Raw genomic sequence first — 23,741 nt, 5'->3', positions numbered from 1 at the left:
TCATTTTGGTTTACAAGTTTTGATTTGCAAGCGAAATTCTGGAACAAATTAAGCTCGTAAACCAAGGTATGACCGTAAAATATTCATCTTGGAAAGTAAAGGTTCAAATTATAATATCTTAATGATCAGGAAAATAAAGGTTTAAGTGAAGTGAATTATTTAGGAGCACAAAAGGAAGGTTTACAAATCAATAGTATTTTTTTATCAGGGTCATGTTCAATTTAATTTTTAATTTTTTGATTTTCTTTATATATATATATATATATATATATATATATATATATATATATATATATATATTTTTTTTTTTTTTTTTTTTTTTTTTTTTTAATGCATTGCCTGAATAATTATTTGTCTTCAGAGTGCCTGACACATACACAAACTTTCGCAAGGCAGTGGAGGCTCAGAGTCGTGTGAGGGCACCAGTAGTGATGCCAGACTGCCTGAAGCCACTCCCATCAGATGTAGACCCAGGCCAGCTGCCATCCCTCGCCCAGCTGGGAGTGAAAGGTGTGCCACTTTTCTAGGGTGTGAGGAAGTCAACTTTTTGTCAGACATCACTTACAGCTTAACCCTTTCACGCACCATGACGCGATTCATGTCAAAACGGAATGGTCTACATCTGAGCTTTTGACTCGAATCGCGTCATAGAACTTTTAAAAGTTCGCAAAAAATAAAGTATCTTTCAGAATCGCATCAAAATTTTTTGCTTCAAAGATCCAAGCTAGACCTATAAAATAAACTAGTCATCAACTTTCTCGTGCTGTTGGATTTGAAGTGATAATTGCCCGTGGCTTTGTTGCCTCTCAGCAGGCAGTCTGTGAGCATGGGCTGTCGTCCCTTTAAATTGTGTCTGGAGCCTGGTAAGCCTAGATTATAGTAAGTTGTCAGACGAAATTGGTGAAATTTATTCTTACTTCCGATGTAAATTGATCATCCCATGATACAATATTTTGTTTTATATTTGCAGGGACCAGTAACTGTTAGTATTAGAAAATATGGCTAAGAAATTATCAAGTGAAGAGATTTTGATGCTAATTTGTACAGAGCATGGTGATGATTCTTATGAAAGTGATGGTGATGATGGAAAAAGTGAAAAAAAACTAGCAGAGAGTGTTAAGGAGAGACTTAATGGTATTTATTATGATTATTATTGTGCCAAAATTAACTCTACTTTGACTGCCTTGACCTGCCCATTGTGTTTTGTTTGCTGCCCTTGAGCTGTTTCTTCTACTGGAGAGAACAGAATAGATAGAAAAATATAGTTTTCCTCAATTTTCTCAACAATTGGTCGTATGAAAATTCCAGTGATAGCGTTGGAATTCTCATAAAAGTCTCCTTTTATTGGCATATAAATCATAAAAAGTTGACTCAGGAAGTTTCGAGCTATGAGGTGGTGAATGTAAACATTTTTTATTTATCTTTAATCAATGTTTTTCCAGAGTTGGTGAACTTCACTATTTATTTGCATTTCTTGATATTTTTTTCTTCCTTAAGGCAGAATAATCTCTTCCAAAACCAATGATATATAATAATGCCAGGAAAAAAGAATGCTCGTGGGTGAAATTGAAATTGACAACATGAAAAAAAAAAATTGCCACATGGTCAGGCCATTCTGTGAGGCCCCATAGGGAGCCCCTGACGGATGTGTGAAAAGGTTAATTTTATTATGTTATACATCTAAAAAGACTATAAAGTCTTCTCATTCCTTTGGTAACATACACAAAAAATTAGAGCTGTCAAAATAGCCTTCCTCTTTTAACAGTTTAAAAAATGTCATAAAGAAGTCTTTTCTCAAGAATACTGTCATAAATGAAAGGATATTCATTGTTAGGCCAGCATGACGTAGCTTTATTTCTAGGGAAGCAAAACTGAAATGAAATAAGGTGTGAGAAGAATAGAAAATAACTTGTTTAGCACCTGCAAGAATGTCCTGCCTTTTGTGGATGCAGGTTTCACACTTTTCTGTAGAACCAATTACATAAGTGCAAAATTCAGTCCACTGCAGTGTAACATCAATTAGATGTGATTTTTTCATGTGGCTTTTGTGGAAATTGAAGAGTGATGTTTACTTACAATGCAAACAAATGTTACAAATATCATGAACACCCATGTCATCAAAGTTAAGCATGCAGCTAAGGGACAACTAAAAAATGTTGAGTACTGAAGCTGGATATCATGGAGAAAAATACTTAAGAACACAATTCATGTAATGAAAAGGGAGTGTTAGCTTTAAATACTTTAGCTTACTCTCCTACTTCAAAACAAAAGTTAAAGAATACAAAGTGGTGATGTGATCCTTTTACAGAGCAACCCACAAACAAGAGAACTGCTTTCCCTTACTCTGGAGGCGAGTCACATGGTTTGAACCATGTGAAGCAGTACTTGTGGGAAACCGATAATGTGGCCACCTATAAAGAAACCAGAAATGGGTTGCTGGGTTCAGAGTACTCAACAAAATTTAGCCCTTGGTAAGATATTTGTGTTAAATTTGTTTATCATGTTTTTTGAGTTTGGATCTGACAATTGTTATTCATAATACCATAATACTGACCACTGGTTCCTCTCCAGCTTTCCCTTTCATATTTCCCAATACAGTAATTTTGTATATAATATTTAAGCAACTAGCATTGACACACACTCGCAGAACAGAGACCTTTAGAGTGTAGACATCATGGGTTGACACACAAAAGACTTTCATTATCTTAGACTATTCTTCATTTAAAAGTAAAGTCACAGCTCTATTGGCTCCTTTCTGACAGGCTAGCTCATGGTTGCTTGTCCCCACGCTACATCCAGGCTGAAGTTGCTCGATATGAGAAGGAGCGTCAGGCTAACCAGAGTACATACTGGGTCCTCTTTGAAATGATCTGGAGGGACTACTTCAAGTAAGTATAGCTATTTGAGACAAAACATGCATTCGCTTTTATAAGCAACTGTGTATATCTGCAGGTAATAGCTACCTGCATTTTATATGAGTGAAGATAGTAAGTTCAAGAAAGTCAGGAGAAAGTTGTTATTATTATTATTATTTTTTTTTTTTTTATGTTCCCATTTGTGATAGCCACAATGAGTCTTCTATTTCCATCCTTTCCATCCTTTTCATCTTCTTCTGTCACACCAACTGCCTGCATGTTCCTACTCACCACATCTTTAACCCGTACAGCCCTGCTGTCGGCTATAGCCAACACTGCATTTGTACACCGAGGGCCTGGCCTGCTGCCGTCTATATCCGACACCAACTTCTCCCTTTTCTTTTGTGGCTTGTATGGTAGCCAAGGGTTTCCAAATTGGACACGTGGTAGCTATCTTTCTTTTTGAGAGAGAGAGAGAGAGAGAGAGAGAGAGCGTTGCCCTACTTCCGCCACACCCAGCCACAGCCATAGTGAACTCAGCACTCCAGGTGGTGGTGAGGCAAAAGTTACATACGCGTATATTCCTCATCTGGCCACGGCCAAACCATTCACTCTATGAACTTTGGGTCTTTTGCATATTCAAGAGGAGAGATTGGTGAGTCTATTGCTGTAAAGTTTTACCCAATGGGTGCATGTATAGCTGCACAATTAGGAGGTAAAAATGAAGAATTTTGGGCAAAAATAAGAAATTGCAACTCATCCACTCTACCCAGGCACTGCAATGATGGAATCCTTGTCAGTAGTCAAGATAATAATGAGTGACAGTAAGATCGACAGACGCAACAATAAAAATTAATGTATGGTATAAATTTACACACACAAATAGTATATATTTAGTAATTACTATAAATTTTACACAGTTGTGCATTTACATAGTCAGAGACAATCATGCTGCTTACAAACATCACTAAAGCAAGAATAATACACCGCGCAAGATGATAGAGGTTGGCAGCCGGGCGGGAGGATGCACCGTAGTGCTCTCCATAACCATCCCCCATAGGGTCAAAATAAGCTGATATGAGTGTTATTACACCTTTTCCCTTTAGTTTTAGATCATTTGCAATTGATTTATGCTATTAAAAAAAATTTATAAGGGCTTGGGATTAAGGTGAAAAAAAGCTCAAAATAGCGCGGGGCTGTACAGGTTAAAGCCTCCTCTTCTGTCTTCCTCTTTTCTTTTTTCCTGGCAATTTTTCTCCAGCATCCTTCTGGTATACCCAGCATCTATCCTCAGTGCATTGCCAAACAATTTCAACCTCGACTGCCTCACTTTGTGTCCAAACCATTTAAGCTGAACTGTCCCTCTAATACATTCATTTCTAGTCCAGTCCATCTTTGTAACTTCCAACAATATCTAAGCATATTCAGCTAAGTCACTTCCTGCTCCACCTCCTGTCTTATAATCACTGCTACCATCTCCAAACTATACAGCTTATCTGGCTTCACTATAATCTCGTAAACTTTTCCATTCACTCATGCTGGTACCCTTCCATTGCAAAATACTCCTGAGACTCTTCACCCACTCCACCCTATCTGCTCACTGTTCTTCACCTCTCTTCTGCATTCCCTGTTATTTTATACAGTTGACTTTAAGAGCTGATTTCACAGTCCAACACAGTGTCTTCGTAACAGCCCGAACCAAACTATAGAATCCCATACAATCCAAACTGGGGAGGTCTTTGATGCCACGCTAAATACACAAGACTTTTCTAATATAGTTTTATCAAATTTGTGAACTTAAATATAAACACCAGACACTATACAAGGAAATTTCGAAGGCTCTGGTATTGGTTTGGGAGCTTACTAACCCATCATGGGGAACTGTGAAACTAGCCCTAAGTCTTTAAGCTAATCCAATTTTGCTACCTCTACTCCTTACATCCTTACTTCTCCACTCTCCCTCCTATTCACACATGTATGTTTTTTGTCGTACTGACTTGTTCCTGTGCTCTCCAGTGCATACTTTGCCTATCCAGGCTCTCCTCACTACAAGTCAAAATGTTATCCTTGAACATCATACTCCACAGAGACTCCTGCCTGATCCCATCTATCAACTTGTCCATCACCTTTGCAAACATGGGCTCAAAGCAAATCCTTAATATAATCTCACCTCCAACATGAACCCATCTGTCATTTCTACCACAGACCTCACCCCTGCACACTGAATTCATATATATCTTGTACCACTCTTGCATGTTTCTCTTCTACTCCTGACTTCCTCATACATAACCACACCTCTTCTCTCAGTACCCTTGCATATGGTTTCTCTAAATCAACAAAACACATACTACTCCTAACCTTTATACTACTCCATCAACATTCTCAGAGCAAACATCACATCTGTAGTGTTCTTTTCCTAGCATAAAACCACACTGCTGCTCACTAATCATCACCTCTCCTCTTAACCTACATAACTTCCACTATTCTTTCCCATAACTTGTTGCTGTGCCTAATCCATTCCCTGGGCATCCTTTCACTTTCCAGGAGTGTGTTAAATGTGTAAATCTAGTTCAAACATCCACTGCTTTCTCTCCTAAATGTCTCCATGCCTCCACAGGTATGCCATCTGGACTAATCAGCCTTTCACTCATCATCCTCTACACAACTTAATGTTGAATTTACAGGATATTTAAATTAGATGATCCTTTCAGGAGCCTAACCTTCACGGTAAATGAGAATTTCCTGTATTTGTTGCCCTGAATTCCCCCAACTATTTAATACCTATAATTTGTAGTACTTACCAAAAAAACTTAATTATACATTAATTACAGGTTTGTATGCATGAAGTTTGGAGACCGTGTGTTCTACCCATCGGGCATCATGGGCAAGAGATTAAAGTGGAAACAAGACCATGATATGTTTGAGAAATGGAAAGGTGTGTGTCTGTGCCCTGTATTATGAATCAGGTAAAAGAATGGTTGTACAAGTACTAATTTACTACTTGAGAAGCCACATATTGCCAATATTTATTAGTTTTTAATCTTGTCATTTAAAATTTTATTTCTTGAGCTGACTTTTTCTGAGGTGGAAAGAGACATTTTTTTTTTATCTGCTTTTGGCATTTTCATTCCTTTTTTTGCCCTTGACCTTGTTGGTTTGTGCTGTCATCAGTCTATTCAACCAGACCCTATATAGAATTTCTTGTTATCCTTGCCTGGTGAATTTAAGATGATATGGACCATAGGCAACTGTGAGGAGCATTCACCATTTTTGTTTGTAATTCTCTGGACATATAAGCACATCATACTACTATGAATTACTTGATAATACATCCTCACAGGCTTGGTCACCCACATTGATTGTTTTCACAGTTTTTTTCCTTAATTTCTTATTTACATGTCTTTAAAAAGTTTTGGATCCTCCTTACATTTTTCCATTATATTTTCAGATTTTTTTCTTCTTCTCTCCTCACTTTGGTGTAATCATTTCTAGCTTGTCTGTAGCTTTCCCTATTTATGGCATTCCTTCTCCTTTTAAAGTTTCTCCATGCTTTATCTTTTTATTTTTTTTTATTTGCTTCCAGACATCTTGTATTAAACCACTCTTTTTTCCCTCTTTTATAAATCACATAGAAAGGTACCCACTTTCTTACTTCTTCATTATAAATTTTATTAAGTAGTCATATTTTTATCGGCATCTGCGACGCTGATCAACAGATTGTCCATCTTCTCCTTGTTGTTCTCAAGTTATTTTCCTGGCTTACCCATGCATTGTAGACATAACATTGTATAATAACATTTGTTAGCCCTGATGAACCCTACAACATGGCATTGTAGTTTTTGTTTATAGTGGGGCCATCTTTGCTTTTCAGCCTTTTCCATTTTAGACCCCTAGTTGCATAATATAAATTGTTGGGGGTGTGTTGGAGGGTCATGCGACACCGATCTTGCACAGCTTTTGTGCTATTAACTCATGGACTTCGGCTATGGGAAGGCCGAGAAGTGGCCAAGAAACGTCAGCATTACACTGCATTTTGAGACTAAGAAAAGAGCATGGAACGTATATCAGAGTACTCCTCTCATAACCATAAAGCCATTGAAAATATTTGCTTTTACTCAAACTCCATTCTTTTTGGGTGGTGTTTGTTACAAAATAAACAGTCTCATGACGCGTGGCATCTAGCCAAGAGTCACTTCTTGTCTACTTTAGAGAATTTGACAAGTGATTAATGTATGGATAGCTAATTCAGTCTGCCATGACCTTACAGCACCACCTATGACAAATAAGCCCACCTCAAGATCACTCACCCACCACAATGACCCAGGGCATGCATGGTGGGTTGCTCTATGCTGCCACCGCCTACAATTAGCTCGAATTAGGGGTTTGGAGCTGAGCCCAGAACGGGCAGCGGACCGACTCACGCGAGCCCCAAACGGGGTCCGCCGAAGCTGCCGGGTTAACACTTGTTGTATTTTTTCTGAAAAAAAAGAAAAAAACAATATCATCACATTCTTCATTTATTTCTATTTGTAATACTTCATGGTCACTTTTTCCCAGTGGGCACTCATTTTGCACTTCATTTAACAAGTCTGTCCCTTTGGTAGAAATTAAGTCCAATCTTTCTGGTTCATCTTCTTTAAGTCTCGTCTCTTCCCTTACCCACTATATCATGAGGTTTTCTGTGGCCAATTTTATACTTTAGCTCCCCATGTATTTTCTTCACCTTCCCCTTCAAACTTTTCCTATATGACATTTTTGCAGTTAAAGTCTCCTGTAAGAATTACATTTTTGTATTTCTAATAATATCTTCTAATGCTTTGCTTGTATCTTCTAACAGATTGTTTTAAATTTCACTTGTTCAGCATGCTGCGTGTGGGGGCACATACTTATGTCATCATTTCTGTCAGTTTTTTACCACATTTCAGCTGCAATAGAACACTTAAAATTTCTGTATTTTCTGGTCCTGTTCTCACTTTACCACTTTTTGCTGTGTGCACAATTATTATGAGTCAAAGAATGTTGACAAAGATTTTATTGCAATGTCACAAAAGTAATAAGTGAGCTGTTTTTAATATTTCTAATCATTCCACCATCCACAGAGGGCAGAACAGGAGTCCCATTTGTGGATGCCAACATGAGAGAACTAAGAGAGACAGGCTGGATGAGTAACCGTGGCCGCCAGAATGTCGCGTCTTTCCTAATCAAGGACATGGGCCTGGACTGGAGACTTGGGGCAGAGTGGTTTGAATCTCAACTGGTAAGACTTTCATTGAGCTGTTTTTTTATTTGATCCCCTGAAGAGATGTGGTTTCACTGAGAATAAAATAATCAGATACACTTTAAACTTCCATGTATTTGGAGTATCTAGTATACTCTAAAACAGTGGTTCTTAATTTATTTCCACTCGCAACCCTTTTCAAAAATATTGACAACTACATGGACTTTTGCATTATGGGGGAACTCCTGAGAAAAACTTTGGTTTGGAGGGGTTAAACTTTACTGTGGACACTATGATTAAGAATATGTCTTATCCAATGTTAGATAACAGATGATTAAAAGGATTGTAAGACCAGTAGAGGAGGTTGAGGTTTGGAACTTGACTCCCCAAACAGTGTTTTGTCTGTAACATTTGTCAGAATGGCTGTATGACCAATCTTTATATTTTTTCCAGATGGACCATGATGTTTGTAGCAATTATGGGAACTGGAACTATGCAGCTGGCATTGGGAATGACCCAAGAGAAAACAGAAAGTTCAATATGATCAAACAAGCATTTGACTACGACCCTGAGGTAAGCTTTGTTGAAACTGTAAATCTAAACAAACTAAACATACTTTACAAAGTTACTTTTTAATTTCAGTGTTCAGTGATTTAAACTTGCAAAATGCTATACAGATGGTAGTGGATGAAATATGTGTTAAAAAGAGGAAGGACAATTATCATTGTGTTCCATAGGATGTAGGAAGGTATAGGTCAGGGACTAAATGGTTCAAGGAATATGGAACTGTGTGGGGGTCAGTGCTGATGCCCTAGTTGAAATAAATAATAAGAGAGGAAATTACAAAAATAATGTAATAGGAAAAGTTGAGTGACTTGATGATCAAGATTGAAAAGGGAAACAAGATTATTCTGATGGTGAGGTAAATGTTCAAGTAGGAAATGAAGAGGATGCATGTAATAGTGGGAGATTGGATGTGCATATAGTTAATGGATGTAATTAGTATATGGCAGACATCTCTTAACCCTTTCCTTGTGCGTGGTGCGGACGCGACTATCCCCTCAGGCACAGTCGGGCAGCCCAATGGGGGGTCTCTTTTAACCTCTGTATCTCAAAAACTATTCATCACAGCTAAAAAACAAAAACACCACTGGAAAGAGGAGGTCTAGATCTATTGGAGTCAGTTATGTATGCCTCTTTTGTGAATGTACATGCACGTTCAGGGAGTGTTGAATGTTAACACTTACATCGGTGCATGCGGGATGATCAGCCATATTGAGGTAACTGTGGACATCTCTCCTTCAGACTCTGGCAAGGGAGTATTGCCAACTGCAATATTTACAACTATTTGGTCAAAGAATCAGTCAGGTGATAGGTGAAGCTCTGCAAAAATGCCATTATATTGGGCAAGAACATCCACCAGTTACTCGTCTGTAGATTTGCCGCGCTGGGCTGATATGATTTTCCACCAAATTTAGTGAAGAACCCACTCAATTGGCAATCCTTTGTTGTGAGAATTAGTGTTGGAACACTCTCATACGTGGGAGATTTGAGTGCGGGTGGAGCTCGCAGTGAGCCTTTAGCGCCACCAGCAAATACGCCTAACGCTCGCTGCGAGTGTTTAGCAATGAAAGGGTTAAAAATAAATGAGTTTCTGGCAAACACTCTGCATCACAAACTGATCCATGTGTGTACAAGGAAGAGGAGATTACAAGAGAAGAGCAAGTTATTTCAGTTGATCAAAAAGCATTACATAAAAGGCTGAAGGATATTAGAGATGCAGAGTTGTGTGAGGTCAGTGTTCCAACTTGCAGTCATCATTTTTAGCATAGTGAATATAGTCAAAGTGTAGTTTGGTACTGGTAGAGAGATAACATGAAAACATCTGTACGGAGAGAGAGGAGAGGAAATTGTATGAAGTATTGAGAGGAGGAAGTAAGGAACTGAAGGAGTCAAGAAAACCATGATAATGGTGGCAGCACAGAGTTCAAAGGAAAGACAAGGGGGTATATGCATGATAGACAAGTGATATCATGGATTATTTGGAGAATAACGTGAAGTAATATTGTTGATCTATTCAAGGGAATGCCAGAGAATGAAATGGAAGATTGAGAGGGGATGAAAAGTAAATAAATTATTATGCAAGCATCTAGTAAGATGAGGTAAAAAGAGTGAAATTAAGATTTTGAGGAGAGTTCAAGTCAAAAATACTGCAATAGAAGAAACAGCTATGAAAAAGGTAATGCAGACAAAAAGAAGAAAAACTGGACCTGCTGGAAGGAAATGGTTAGAGGATGACTTGTGAAAGAGAATGAGGTAGTGGGATTAATGGAGGGAGCTGGGAGATATACAGACAGAAAAGATAAGGAGTGAAGTAGAAAGGTTGATGTGTGCAGTGTTAGATGCAGATGGTATAACACCAGGAATATTGACAGTTAAGAGGATATACGGTATGTAATTGAGTGGATGTCTGCTAATATATAACCAAGGGAGAGGTGGTACAGAATCAGTGAAAAGTTTTATTTGTTCCATACCAAAAGGAAGGAAGTAAAGATTAAATTCTAGCAATCTATCTTTCTGTCCACACAGTCGTACCTCGATGTACGAGCCTAATTCGTTCTGGAATTTTGCTCACAAACCAAAAAATTGTAAACCGAAACAAATCCACATTATAGTGCTGAAAACCCCACACAGTAGAGCACAAACAAAAACAGACATGAGCAGACGGGTGCTACCTTTGTGAGTATACAACACTGACTGAGACCCCATTCCTATTGTTTTCCACTCTGAGCACTCATCTTGCGGCAAACAAAGGGAGCCCACGTTCGCATCTTCGACTTGTACGAACAAGATACTCAGTTATTTTCTTCATCCTCTCATTTAAGAGCCTTCCGTACACTTTTCCTGCCACGCTGATTAGACTAATCCTCCTGTAACTATTACAGTCAGCTCTGCTTCCTTTCCCATTGTACAGCGACAATAGCCTAGCATAACTGTCTGCAAATGAAAACTTTTCTCCTTGCTTAGTGAATTGAAGCTACAAAAAAAATGTGTGATATGTGTTCAGTAGTCATGTTTAATGATAAAAGTCTGTTCTATTCTTGCAGATTGTTACAATATTTGCTAGATAATTAAAATACAAAGGTGATCTTATCATAACCACTGGGTTGATTTGATTTCAGGGTAACTTTGTGCGGTGCTGGGTGCCTGAGTTGGCTGGGTTGAGGGGTGGATTGATCCACACCCCTTGGAAACTCTCATCAAGCCAGTTGTCCTCTGCTGGGGTCTCCCTGGGAGAAACGTACCCACATCCAATTTTGGTTGCCCCAGAGTGGAGCCGCCATCAACAGAAAGGGGTGAGTAGTAACTACCTTTCATGCATTATTGAAAGAATTTATATTTACTTTTAATCATCATCATTTTCATTATCATTTTCATTATCACCATTTTCATCACATCTACTTCCTAATCAATTCTATCATATCACCATCACTTATTCTACTTCCTCTTAACCCTTTCACGCACCATGATGAGATTCGCGTCAAAACGGAATCGTCTACATCTGAGCTTTTGACTCAAATCGCGTCAAAAACTTTTTAAAATTCGCCAAAAATAAAGTATCTTTCAGAATCGCGTCAAAGTTTTTTGCATCAATGATCCAAGCTAGACCTATAAAATAAAATAATTGTCAACTCTCTCGTGCCGTTGGATTTGAAGTGATAAATGCCTGTGGTTTAGTTGCGTCTCAGCAGGCATTCTGTGAGTGCGACTGTCGTCCCTTTAAATTGTTTTTTTCAGTCAGCTATTTATTTGCATTTCTTGATTTTTTTTTTTTTTTTTTTTTTTCATAAGGCAGAATAATCTCTTCCAAAACCAATGATATATAATAATGCCGGGAAAAAAGAGTACTCGTGGGTGAAATAGATAACGTGATAAAAAAATTTGCCGCACGGGCCCCCTAGGCCCCCTAGGTAGCCCCAGACGGATGTCGCAGTGGAAAGAGAAACTTATTAAACTTTTGGTGCGTGAAAGGGCTAATATAAGATAAGATACATTAGATATAGACAAGGAAAAATCAAAACAAGCACTGAAGGTAAAGAAGGTTAAATCACCTAGTAAACAGACAGCACTGCCATCTGAATTCCAACAGTGACTACATGTAGATATGCGCTGACACCTAATCATATCCTACAGGAGACTGTATCTTTCAATAAAAAAGGATTGCCTCAGTTTTATGATTCTTTACAAAAATCTTCTGTTGTAACCTTCATCAGTCAATCACTCAGGGCATGATCCAAAGGGTTGTAAAGTAACACCTTTGAAATACGTTGCAGCTTTACAGTTGCGCTACGAAGTGTTCAGACAGTTTTCATAATCTTTCGGACACGGCGCATAGGCTGGCGACATCTGGCAACTACCCTCAGGGAAACATTCTCTACCGACTTTTAAAAAACTACTTAATTTTAAACTGTTTAGTTTTGCACACACCTAATAAATATCAGTGATTCCCTTAAATGCAACGAAAACTTAACCCCTTCAACACGAGGACGCGTATACTGCATCCTTGCGTGCCACGTACCATAGCCGAGGACGCGCATACTGCGTCCTGGCTCGCTTTAGTCAATGTATGAGTTATTCTATCTCAATATTAATGCTTACATCTCAAAATTATCAATTAATTTATGTTTCTCAATATGCACCATTTAATTCTGCATGTTTTCATATATAATACATGATGATTATGTAGAGTTTATGGCTGAAAACTTGTTATATTCAATAGCGACATTTGAAATTTGGCGTGAGCAGCGATCCTGGATATGGCGCGGGGCGCTGTTTTGGCCTGGCCAAAGTGAGTTTCTTTATGTGCACCATTTAATTCTGCATGTTTTCATATATAATACATGATGATTATGTTGAGTTTATGGCTGAAAGCTTGTCATATTCAATAGCGACATTTGAAAATTGGCGCGCACACGGCAATCCCGGATACGGTGCGGGGCACTGCTTTGGCCCGACCGTAGTGAGTTTCTTTATGTGCACCTTTTAATTATTCATGTTTTCATATATAATACACGATGATAATGTTAAGTTTATGGCTGAAAACTTGTATTCAATAGCGACATTTGAAATTTGGTGCACGCGGCGATCCCGGATACGGCGCAGGGCGCTGTTTTGGCCCAGCCATAGTGAAGGGGTTAACAGTGTACTCTATGTGAATGTGGCAGAGAGAAACGTATTGGAATGATAGGCTATGTACCCACATTAATTTACAGAGTTGCCAGGGCGGAGTAGGGGTCACTTCACTATTCATACCTACAAGTTATAAATAATATTATTTTGATCAGATGTACATAATTAACTCGACAGTGATGAATGGAAGAAAGTGGTAGGCTAGCAGTGCAGCGTTGACAAAGCGTCGTCACTCCTCTACCAAGACAATAGGCTATATCGCGTCGTCTGTCGTGTGTCTCGTGCAACTTTGAATTATATGTTTGGCCACTTGTCGATACTTCTCTTTGGATTTTACCATTAATTAAAAATATAGACAATTGATTTTGTGATTTTTTTTCAAAATCTTGCTGATTTCACACACACAAGATTTATATACATAGTCATGCATGAATGTCGTTCCTGATGATGTCATCATCAAATGCGAGTTCATTATGTAGTATTGATTTCGCATTCCATTAAATGAAGTGCAGCTAATTATTTTTTACTATTGTTTTATAATATAGGGCTTATCACTACATTGAAATAAAAAGCAATATATTTGTGCAATATATATATATATATATATATATATATATATATATATATATATATACCGTATATATATATATATATATATATATATATATATATATATATATATATATATATATAAGCAGCCCTTCCCTTCGAATAATATTATGTATTATTTGAACAAAAGTCATTGCAAACTGTCTCAACACTTTGTAGCGCCACTGTACATGGCCTCCTTACATGGGCATAAAAATGTGGAAACCTCATTGCTCCATCTGTTTACATTTTAGTGAGAGCTGGTTCAAGAACTGTCCAACAATACACTCACTGATATACTTTACAAAGCTATCCAAACCGTAAACCTTGGTCCTGCACCTGCCAGGGGTACAATAGCACATTAAGACTACTTAGTACATCCCTCACACCCCTGCCTCGATCATGTACATTTTAACTCTTGGAATGGAGGTTAGTCACATTTTTTTATGATAACCTGATTTCTCATTACAGACGCAAGGGAAAGCATCGTCCTCAAAGGGACCGAGACAACGAGGGATCGACTTTTATTTTAAATCACCGAAAATGTGATTTTAACTGCAATAAGGCACTTCTTACCCCAGTTTATTTTTTTCCTGAAAGTCTCCCCTAAAATGATAACAGTTTTCTCATTTTAAGTTTCTTTGGTTGCCTTTCCCACTCTAACAATACTGAATGTAAAGTCACTTTTATCCTTTTGCTTGTAGCGGGTGCTACTTCAGGCAGTCTACTTTCTTAGTTCAGGGAAGGAAAAATGAAACACTGCGGTGATCTGACAGCAGCTGATTTATTAGCGAGAGACACGACTATTTATAGGGCGCTACAGAATCAAGCACTAGTTCCACAGCCAATCAGCTACCAGCGTGGCTGCCACTCTGCGCCTCATGAGTATTCGCTGTCAGCTGCCTTGGATCTAGCACTTAGACCAGCAACTTCCGTCCCGCGCTTCGTGATTGGGTTTGTGGCGAAGGCCGCCACATGCTCATGTTTTTTAGTTCGTATCTGCGCTTCAACACTGTGTGCCATTTTGTGTTTGTCACCACTTATTGACCTCACCTGTGGCACTGTAAATGTCAATCAAGCATGCAGATAAGGAAACTTTGCACAAGTTTGCAACAAATAGATAAATAATGAAAACACTCGTGTTTAGTACAGAAAAATGTTTTAAGCCTACACAAATGGGACATAGATCTTGCCAACTTCACAGAATTGCTGAATTATAGGAGTGGCCCCTACTCTAAAATAATAAAGAAAGGAAAAAAAAAATCACTTACCATTGAGAGAGCCTTTGGGTTGGATATAGAGGTGGCGAAAGACCCAACAACTGATGTCACAACACTTACAGGATAAGACCTCCTTCTGCTTCATGAATGGTTGTCTTTACTTGGCATATAAATAGTACAAATACAACAAATAATCTACCCAGAGCCAACTGAGGATGGGGAGACTTCCTCAGCAAGGGTTTCAGGATGTGTTGTCATTCACTGCAAAAATCACCTTCACAAAAGGGCTCTCCATAGGGCACTATTTATCGAAACTCATTAGTCATTATGAGGTCCCTTAAGGCATTAGGAGTGTCTACATATTCATAAGAAACTTCATGAAGTATCTATCAAACCTCTCAAGCCTTGTGAGTTCTCCCATATCCCACGTGGTATTGCAAGTCAATTAGGGTTATCACAAGGGACTTGTAAGTTCTCACAAGTAGTAAGGGAGCTTCCAAAACACACCAGCAAAGATGATGATAAAGGCACACTGATCAGTTTTCCACTGTCACAGGTCTGTTTATGTTACTAGGCAAATCTAACCCTATAAATAATTTGACCTTGGTCCATATCTTGTACCAAATATGTTCAGAAAAGTGTGATTTAGGAATTGCATAAACAAAAATAATGTTATGAAGTAGCTAAGCTAGGAGAGGATGAAACCAAATAAATGAGTGTTGATGCACAACTTTACTTTAGCTTTTGTGGGCTTTGTTTTTTACTATTGTACTATTGCAGTGCAGAGTTCACTCAGAGAGGTGATACTGGTCTCAGGTTTTCTTAATATCAAGTGATAGTGTCAGGAACTCAGGTAGGAGTGAAGTCTGTGAAGTCATCGGTTGTGGATCAAGTGGACAAAGTATGATGGCTGCTGACCCATACACAGCAGCCATTATGCCAGGGGTATGGTTACTTGCCCTTGTATAAACTGTTGTAGTTGATTATATATCTCTGTAATTACGGGTAGATATGTATAACTTTAGCTTAGTTTGTGAGGTACTGGTTTTTTACAGCAATTTCTCTCAATCAAAAGCTCCTCTCAGCTACACTCTCACTCCTTGTGTTTTCCTAAGCATTTTAGTAAAAACTCTTACACTCCTTCTAACAGTGAGTGATGTAGGTAAGTCTGGAAGGATATTTGCAAGCTTTTATAAGTACTATGATTTGTGACCCCAGGAATGCATAGCATTGTGCTGTCCATTGCAGATGGCAAGAGACATTTCATCTGAAAGGCTGACTTAAGATTACTTATTTTAACTTTTCGTGTATCACAATGGCATGCCACCAGGTTAAGTTTACATCTCCAATAAATGATACCTTGCCAACTTAATAGTAATGGCAAACTGCTAAATTTTATGATATTTATTTTTACCCAATAAAATTGTGGATTTCAGTCAGTCATTTATTAACCCTCTTAGTGTACTTTGTAAATTTGAGCCCCATATTCCCTCTGGAATTTATAGGTATTCTTGGTGTTATTCTGGGCTGATGGTTTGGTCTATTTTGCATGCATGCAACATGAACTGCTGATCAAACTAAAAGTGTTAGGTGTAGGCAGTGTTGCCCACTTTGTACAAGACAACTCTTAATTATTTAGTCATTTGAATGATTTTACCTACTGTTGTCTTATCTTTATCGTCAATACTAAGCCCATATCCTCCTTGGGTTGAATGGGGGATCAAGTAGTTTCAAGAGAAATGAACAGCCAGAAGAGGAAACATCAATATTTTTTTAGTGATATAAGCCACCCTGGATATATGACCCTATATCCTGACACACTGACCCCACTGTAATGCTGTGAAACTAATCACACAAATGTAGTTTTGTTTCATGGAGTATGATTTGCATACTTTTATCCAAACCTATCATTTGTCAGCAATCCCAAGTGGAGGAAGCCAAGGGGATGCTCACAGTGCATGTGGCTTGAGTAGTCAATGTATCCTGCAGCATCAGTCTCCTCCTTCCCAAAATAACTGAGGCATTTTTTTTACCAGCACCCACTGTCCCAGTCTACAAGTGACCAGGACAGCAGGGGAAGTGGTCCCGGGCCCCGCCTAACACAGGGAACTGTTCATCCTTAGCACAGAAGGTATCCGGCAAGGCTTTCTTCCAGTACAATGCACTGGGCGGGTGACGTCCTGTGTAGACAAAACCATGGACGTCAAGCTGCCCGGCCTTATCGCGCTGAATGCAGGGTAATGGCGATCAGTGACAGTGAGCGGCATGTAAACTCATCACCCGCAGGGGCAGGCAAGGTCGGTGCTGTGACAGTTACCTGATGCCACAACACGGTTACCTGGTGCCGCACCATGCAGGATGGATTATGATGTTTTCAGTTACGATCTGCCTATGAAGGCAATGGCATGGTACTAGTAGTGTTTCTGTCCGTACGTTTTTATGGTGCACCCCATGGCTTTATCGCAGGCAGGCTGCACCAGGGAGTGATAAAAGACCAGGCCTATGCTCATGATTAACGTACTCTGGTCACACGGAATTGATTTGCCTTGTGCGTTTCAACAGCTATCACTCACAGCATCTCTCCCTGGCTTATTGCAGTCCTGCTGCACCATGGAGGTGCTGATAATAATGACTAGACAATTTTCATTGCGACAGCCTTTGGCCACATCCCCAAACCCTTGGGACCAAGTCAGACTGAGGATACCTGCTTCTTTAATAAAAAAACAGTGGGAGATGACTGTTCGTCTGCGCTATTTTGCCTGTAGCGGTAAAGGAGCTGGTAACCTCTTCTACAGCACACCCAGCAGGACCACGTGGAAGCCAGTGGCCCGGATAACTATGGCTCTAGCCCAGCTCGAGTCCCCAACCTGATTTGGGCCAGTGTGCTCTCTTACCTTGCCCCATGGGCCTTATGGGTGACCCGGCAGCCCAGCATGACAAGTCAACGCCTTATAGGCTGCCGGAAGAGTTATAGTTACTCCCCTTATTGTCTCACCAACACCGGAGAGTAGTTCAGCATGCTCTCTAAAGACAGATCCTCTCTTTATCCACACCACACTACATTCACATAACATATACACCTTTTTCCAAAATTCAAAATTCAAAATGGCTCAATTAAGCAATGCCTCGGAGTCCCGCCTGGGGGGGGGACCACAAATTCCCCAGGAGGACTCCTTCTGGCTGCCGAGAGGTGTCTTGATAACTCCTCGAACCTCTTTCTTCTCAATTTCTGAAACAAACGCTGTCTTCGCTCTAATTTTCATTCTGTGGAACATCATCTCTCCTCTAAACCTCACCTTCTATTCCTTACCGAAACACAGGTTTCTGAGGCTACTGACAGCAATCTCTACTCTGTTCCCTCCTACTATCTCTATCCTAAATTTCAATCCAAAGCTGGATGTTGCGCCTACGTCTTAACGACATCACTGCTCGTGCCCACGACCTTGACTCTTCTGAATTTTCCACCATCTGGTTAAGACTTCACTGTCATTCTATTACTAAATACATCTGTGCTGTTTATCTCTCACCTAACTCTACCAACTATGTAAAATTCTTTGACTATTTGAATTCTAAAGTGGAGCACATCTTGACCCACTCTCCCTTCGCTGAAATCTCCATCCTAGGAGATTTCAATGTTCACCACCAGCTTTGGCTTTCATCCTCTTTCACTGACCATCCTGGTGAACAAGCCTACAACTTTGCTATCCTCAACGACCTAGAGCAGTTGGTCCAGCACCCTACACGTATTCCTGACCGTCTTGGAGATCGGCCCAACATTCTAGACCTCTTCCTTACCTCAAACCCTTCTGCTTATTCTGTCAAACTGTTCTCTCCGTTGGGCTCCTCCGATCACAATCTTATTTCTGCATCCTGTCCTATCGCTCCTGTACATCCTCTGGACCCACCGAAGAGGCGATGCTTCTGGCATTTTGCTTCAGCTCGGTGGGACGACCTGAGGATGTACTTTTCCGATTTCCCGTGGAATGATTATTGCTTCCAGGATAGAGACCCTCTGTGTGTGCTCAGCGCATCACAGAGGTGATTGTCTCTGGAATGGAGGCATACATTCCTCGTTCTTTCTCTACTCCTCACGCTAAAAAGCCTTGGTTTAATCACGCTTGTTCTCGTGCTGTCAATGATAGAGAGGTAGCTCACAAAGATACCAGAGCCTTCAAACTAATGCTAATTATGAACTTTACATTTCTGCCCGAAATCGTGCCAAATCTATTCTCCGACTAACCAAAATTCTTTCATTAATAGAAAATGTCAAAACCTTGCTTTCTCTAACTCTTCCCGTGACTTCTGGCATCTAGCCAAAACATCTCCTCCAACTTCACTTCTTCATCTTTCCCTCCACTCCTCAGTCCTGACGGCAACACTGCCGTCTCATCTATCTCTAAGGCTGAACTCTTCTCTCAAACTTTTTCTAAAAACTCCACTCTGGACGATTCTGGGCATATTCCTCCTACTCATCCCCCTCTGACTCCTTTATGCCTGTTATAAAGATTCTTCAAAATGATGTTTTCTATGCCCTCTGGCCTCAATCCTCAGAAGGCTTATGGACCTGATGGAGTGCCTCCTATTGTCCTTAAAAACTGTGCCTCCGTGCTGTCACCCTGCCTGGTCAAACTCTTTCGCCTCTGCCTGTCAACATCTACCTTTCCTTCTTGCTGGAAGTATGCCTTCACACAGCCTGTACCTAAGAAGGGTGACCGCTCCAATCCCTCAAACTACCGTCCTATTGCTTTACTTTCTTGTCTATCTAAAGCTTTTGAATCAATCCTTAACCGTAAGATTCAAAAGCACCTTTCCACTTCTGACCTTCTATCTGATCGCCAGTATGGGTTCCGCAAGGGCGTTCTACTGGTGATCTCTAGCCTTCTTAACTGACTCTTGGTCATCCTCTTAGCCGGGTGAAACTTTTGCTATTGCGCTGGACATATCAAAAGCTTTTGATAGGGTCTGGCACAAATCTTTGCTTTCTAAACTACCTCCTACGGTTTCTATCCTTCTCTCTGTACCTTTATCTCCAGTTTCCTTTCTGAACGTTCTATTTCTGCCGTGGTAGACGGTCACTGTTCTTCCCCTAAATCTATTAACAGTGTTGTCACACATGTTTCTGTCCTATCTCACACTCTTTTCTGTTGTTCATTGATGATCTTCTTTCCAAAACGAACTGTCCTATCCATTCCTACGCCGATGATTCCACTCTGCATTATTCAACTTCTTTTAATAGAAGACCCACCTTCAGGAACTTAACGACTCAAGGCTGGAGGCTGCAGAACGCTTAGCCTCAGACCTTACTATTATTTCCGATTGGGGCAAGAAGAACCTGGTGTCCTTCAACGCCTCAAAAACACAGTTTCTCCACCTATCCACACGACACAATCTTCCAAACAACTATCCCCTATTCTTTGACAACACCCAGCTATCACCTTCCTCAACACTAAACATCCTCGGTCTATCCTTAACTCAAAATCTCAACTGGAAACTTCATATCTCATCTCTTACTAAATCAGCTTCCTCGAGGCTGGGCGTTCTGTACCGTCTCCGCCAGTTCTTCTCCCCTGCACAGTTGCTGTCCATATACAGGGGCCTTGTCCGCCCTCGTATGGAGTATGCATCTCATGTGTGGGGGGGCTCCACACACAGCTCTTCTGGACAGAGTGGAGGCAAAGGCTCTTCGTCTCATCAGCTCTCCTCCTCATACTGATAGTCTTCTACCTCTTAAATTCCGCCGCAATGTTGCCTCTCTTTCTATCTTCTATCGATATTTCCACGCTGACTGCTCTTCTGAACTTGCTAACTGCATGCCTCCCCCCCTCCCGCGGCCCCGCTGCACTCGACTTTCTACTCATGCTCATCCCTATACTGTCCAAACCATTTATGCAAGAGTTAACCAGCATCTTCACTCTTTCATCCCTCACGCTGGTAAACTCTGGAACAATCTTCCTTCATCTGTATTTCCTCCTGCCTACGACTTGAACTCTTTCAAGAGGAGGGTATCAGGACACCTCTCCTCCCGAAACTGACTTATCTTTCGGCCACCTCTTTGGATTCTTTTTAGGAGCAGCGAGTAGGGGGCTTTTTTTTTTTATTAATGTTTCCATTTTTGTGCCCTTGAGCTGTCTCCATTTCTGTAAAAAAAAAAAAAAAAAAAAAAAAACTAGTTAGTGTTGGATATTGACACTACCTTATGTCCACTAGTCATCTATTCCTTTAGTGTTGGATATTGACACTAAAGCCCATCTATTATTACTCTTTAAAAACCTTACTGTGTCATATCCTTGGATAATGTGTTCGAGTTCAAGTTGTTAAGGAAACTGGAGTTTGGGAATAAACAAGGAGGAAAATTCTATCTTACATTTATTTTAAACTAATGAAAATAGTACTTCACTTCAACATACTATGTTCAATTTCAGTCATATTATATGGCACATTCAGAAGTGATCAAGACATACGACGATGTCGCAATCATATTATTATGGCAAAGATATCTGAGCAAACAATATTACGCTGCAGCAACGTTGTCAAAAGTTACAAATACGTTCAAGACACATTGTGTGGGACTCTGTGAAAGCGCTGTGGGAACAGAATTTTGTCCACTCCCAGAAAGTTTGTCACAAAGTTTAGTAACAACGTACCTGTGACCTTTTGAGGACCTTCTTGCTACCTTATTGCAATGTCTTTGCTACCTTTTGAGGACCTTCTTGATGCCTTATTGCAACATCTTTACTACCATTTGAGGACTTTGTTGCTACCTTATTGCAATGTCTTTGTTACCCTTTCAGGACATTCCCAGCTATAACTTTTTAGGACCCTATTCTCCCCTGTTTAGAGTATTTCGAACACCAGATTAGGAAATTTAACGTGCATTTACTGAATATTTCTTAACAATTTTGTTTAAAGTAAGTAGAGATGCAAAGTTTATATAGTGTACAGTAATTTTCAATTATATTAGCATTTATCCATAAAAATTAAATCATTATTATAATTATGAATATAATATTATATATTGTAATTAGTTTTTTACAATTATATAGTTAAGAAAATTGGTTGGTTACCTATTACCTAAATAGCAAATCACAAAAAAATATCTATTTGAGATGATAGTCTCTCTCTCTCTCTCTCTCTCTCTCTCTCTCTCTCTCTCTCTCTCTCTCTCTCTCTCTCTCTCTCTCTCTTTAATACTCACCTTAAACTGGCGGCAGGATGGTGCCCTCTGTCATGGTGGTAGCTATTCCCCGTCCTTTATTTGTGAAGGGTGTACTCAGCACATGCACGCCCTCGCCGCCCTTCTTACACCGCCCGCCGCGACTGATTGTGAGTGAAGGAGACTATAATAATGCTGTGCTGGAAGCTTCCCCCGGCGACCATAGGCCTCTAGAAGGCTCCCGGAGAAACAAGCAAGGGGCGGGGAGCAAGGCGAGCCGTCCGCGCCCCGCGGGGCGCGGCCAGGCGCCAGACGGGAAGTGTTGCCAACTCGCACATATTTTTGCTACATGTTCTTGTATGATCTAAAATATACTGTAACATTCTAGACTGTACTGTTCTGGATATATATAGGAGAAGAGGGCGAGAGAGAGGCAGTCCCAGTCATAGTAAGCTAGTGGTAAGTGAAGAGTCAGAGTGAAGTGTAGCTACTACTAAGGAAGAATATTAAACTACAGAAGCTGTGCAAAGTGTTTACATATCTCCCTCCCACGGAGTCTCCTGACGGCGACACGGAACCCAAGTAACACGTCCGGCTTAACACTGGTGTCAGGAGTGTAGCCATTTGTTTTTTCGCCATGGAGACTCGTTCCCAAGCTGCCCAGAGGGACGACATGTTGACTGAACTTTTGGAAGCCTTAAGACTACAGGGGGAGAAACAAGAAAGAGCACAGCAACAACAAGAAAGAGCACAGCAACAACAAGAAAGAGCACAGCAACAACAAGAAAGAACACTCCAAGAACTCAAAGAACAACAAGAAAGAACACTCCAAGAACTCAAAGAACAACAAGAAAGAGCACACCAAGAACTCAAAGAACAACAAGAAAGAGCACACCAAGAACTCAAAGAACAACAAGAAAGAGCACACCAAGAACTCAAAGAACAACAAGAAAGAGCACAGCAACAACAAGAAAGAGCACAGCAACAACATGAAGGAACACTCGAAGAACTCAAAGAACAGCTAGAAGATCGCTTCACAGGATTACAGCTACAGCTTAAAGCAGTACAAGATGGAAGTGAGTTAGTGCGAAGAGAAATGACTGATGTGACCACGAACGTGGGACAACGCCTGATAGAAGTGGAGAAAGAACACACAAATCTTCAAAAAGAGATGGAGGTGGTACGGGAGACGACACACAAAGAAATATTAGTAGTGCAAGGAAAGGTGAACCGTACTGAACAGGCAGTTTGTGACGTAAGTGACAGAGTGAAGGCCCTTGAAGACTGCTTGGCTGGAAACGGACAGCCAGTGCCTGCAGGGGCTAGTTGTACCCAAGATGCTTCTCCTACGCAAGTCCGGGGTAGTTTGAGCCCTGTTTCGCCTGAGTTTATCCCCGCAAGAAGTTCCGCCAGCCCCATGAGTCTGCTGGGTTCGCCTGTTAGAAAGAAGCCTCAGGAGTTTGATGGCAAGGTCTCCTGGGAGGCTTACCGCGCTCAGTTTGAGCTGTTGGCAGCTC

General features: G+C 40.2%; 1 protein-coding gene across 3 annotated transcripts in view; it reads left to right on the top strand.

Moving 5' to 3' along the window:
• Positions 1 to 16,506, top strand: part of LOC127003747 (cryptochrome DASH-like) — a 52,686-nt gene extending 36,180 nt beyond the window's left edge. For all 3 annotated transcript variants that reach the window (XM_050870738.1, XM_050870736.1, XM_050870737.1), the window contains exons 6-13: positions 362 to 510; positions 2,309 to 2,471; positions 2,763 to 2,888; positions 5,687 to 5,790; positions 7,955 to 8,112; positions 8,527 to 8,646; positions 11,256 to 11,429; positions 14,323 to 16,506. In XM_050870738.1, coding sequence (XP_050726695.1) covers positions 362 to 510; positions 2,309 to 2,471; positions 2,763 to 2,888; positions 5,687 to 5,790; positions 7,955 to 8,112; positions 8,527 to 8,646; positions 11,256 to 11,429; positions 14,323 to 14,400 — 1,072 coding nt within the window. In that variant the 3' untranslated portion in view covers positions 14,401 to 16,506. The remainder of the gene's footprint in view (positions 1 to 361; positions 511 to 2,308; positions 2,472 to 2,762; positions 2,889 to 5,686; positions 5,791 to 7,954; positions 8,113 to 8,526; positions 8,647 to 11,255; positions 11,430 to 14,322) is intronic.
• Positions 16,507 to 23,741: the final 7,235 nt, after the last annotated feature.

The sequence above is a fragment of the Eriocheir sinensis genome, chromosome 26 (genome assembly GCF_024679095.1).
Source record: "Eriocheir sinensis breed Jianghai 21 chromosome 26, ASM2467909v1, whole genome shotgun sequence".
NCBI lineage: Eukaryota > Metazoa > Arthropoda > Malacostraca > Decapoda > Varunidae > Eriocheir > Eriocheir sinensis.
Note: the sequence above shows the minus strand (reverse complement) of the source record. Positions and strands in the feature narration are given on the sequence as shown.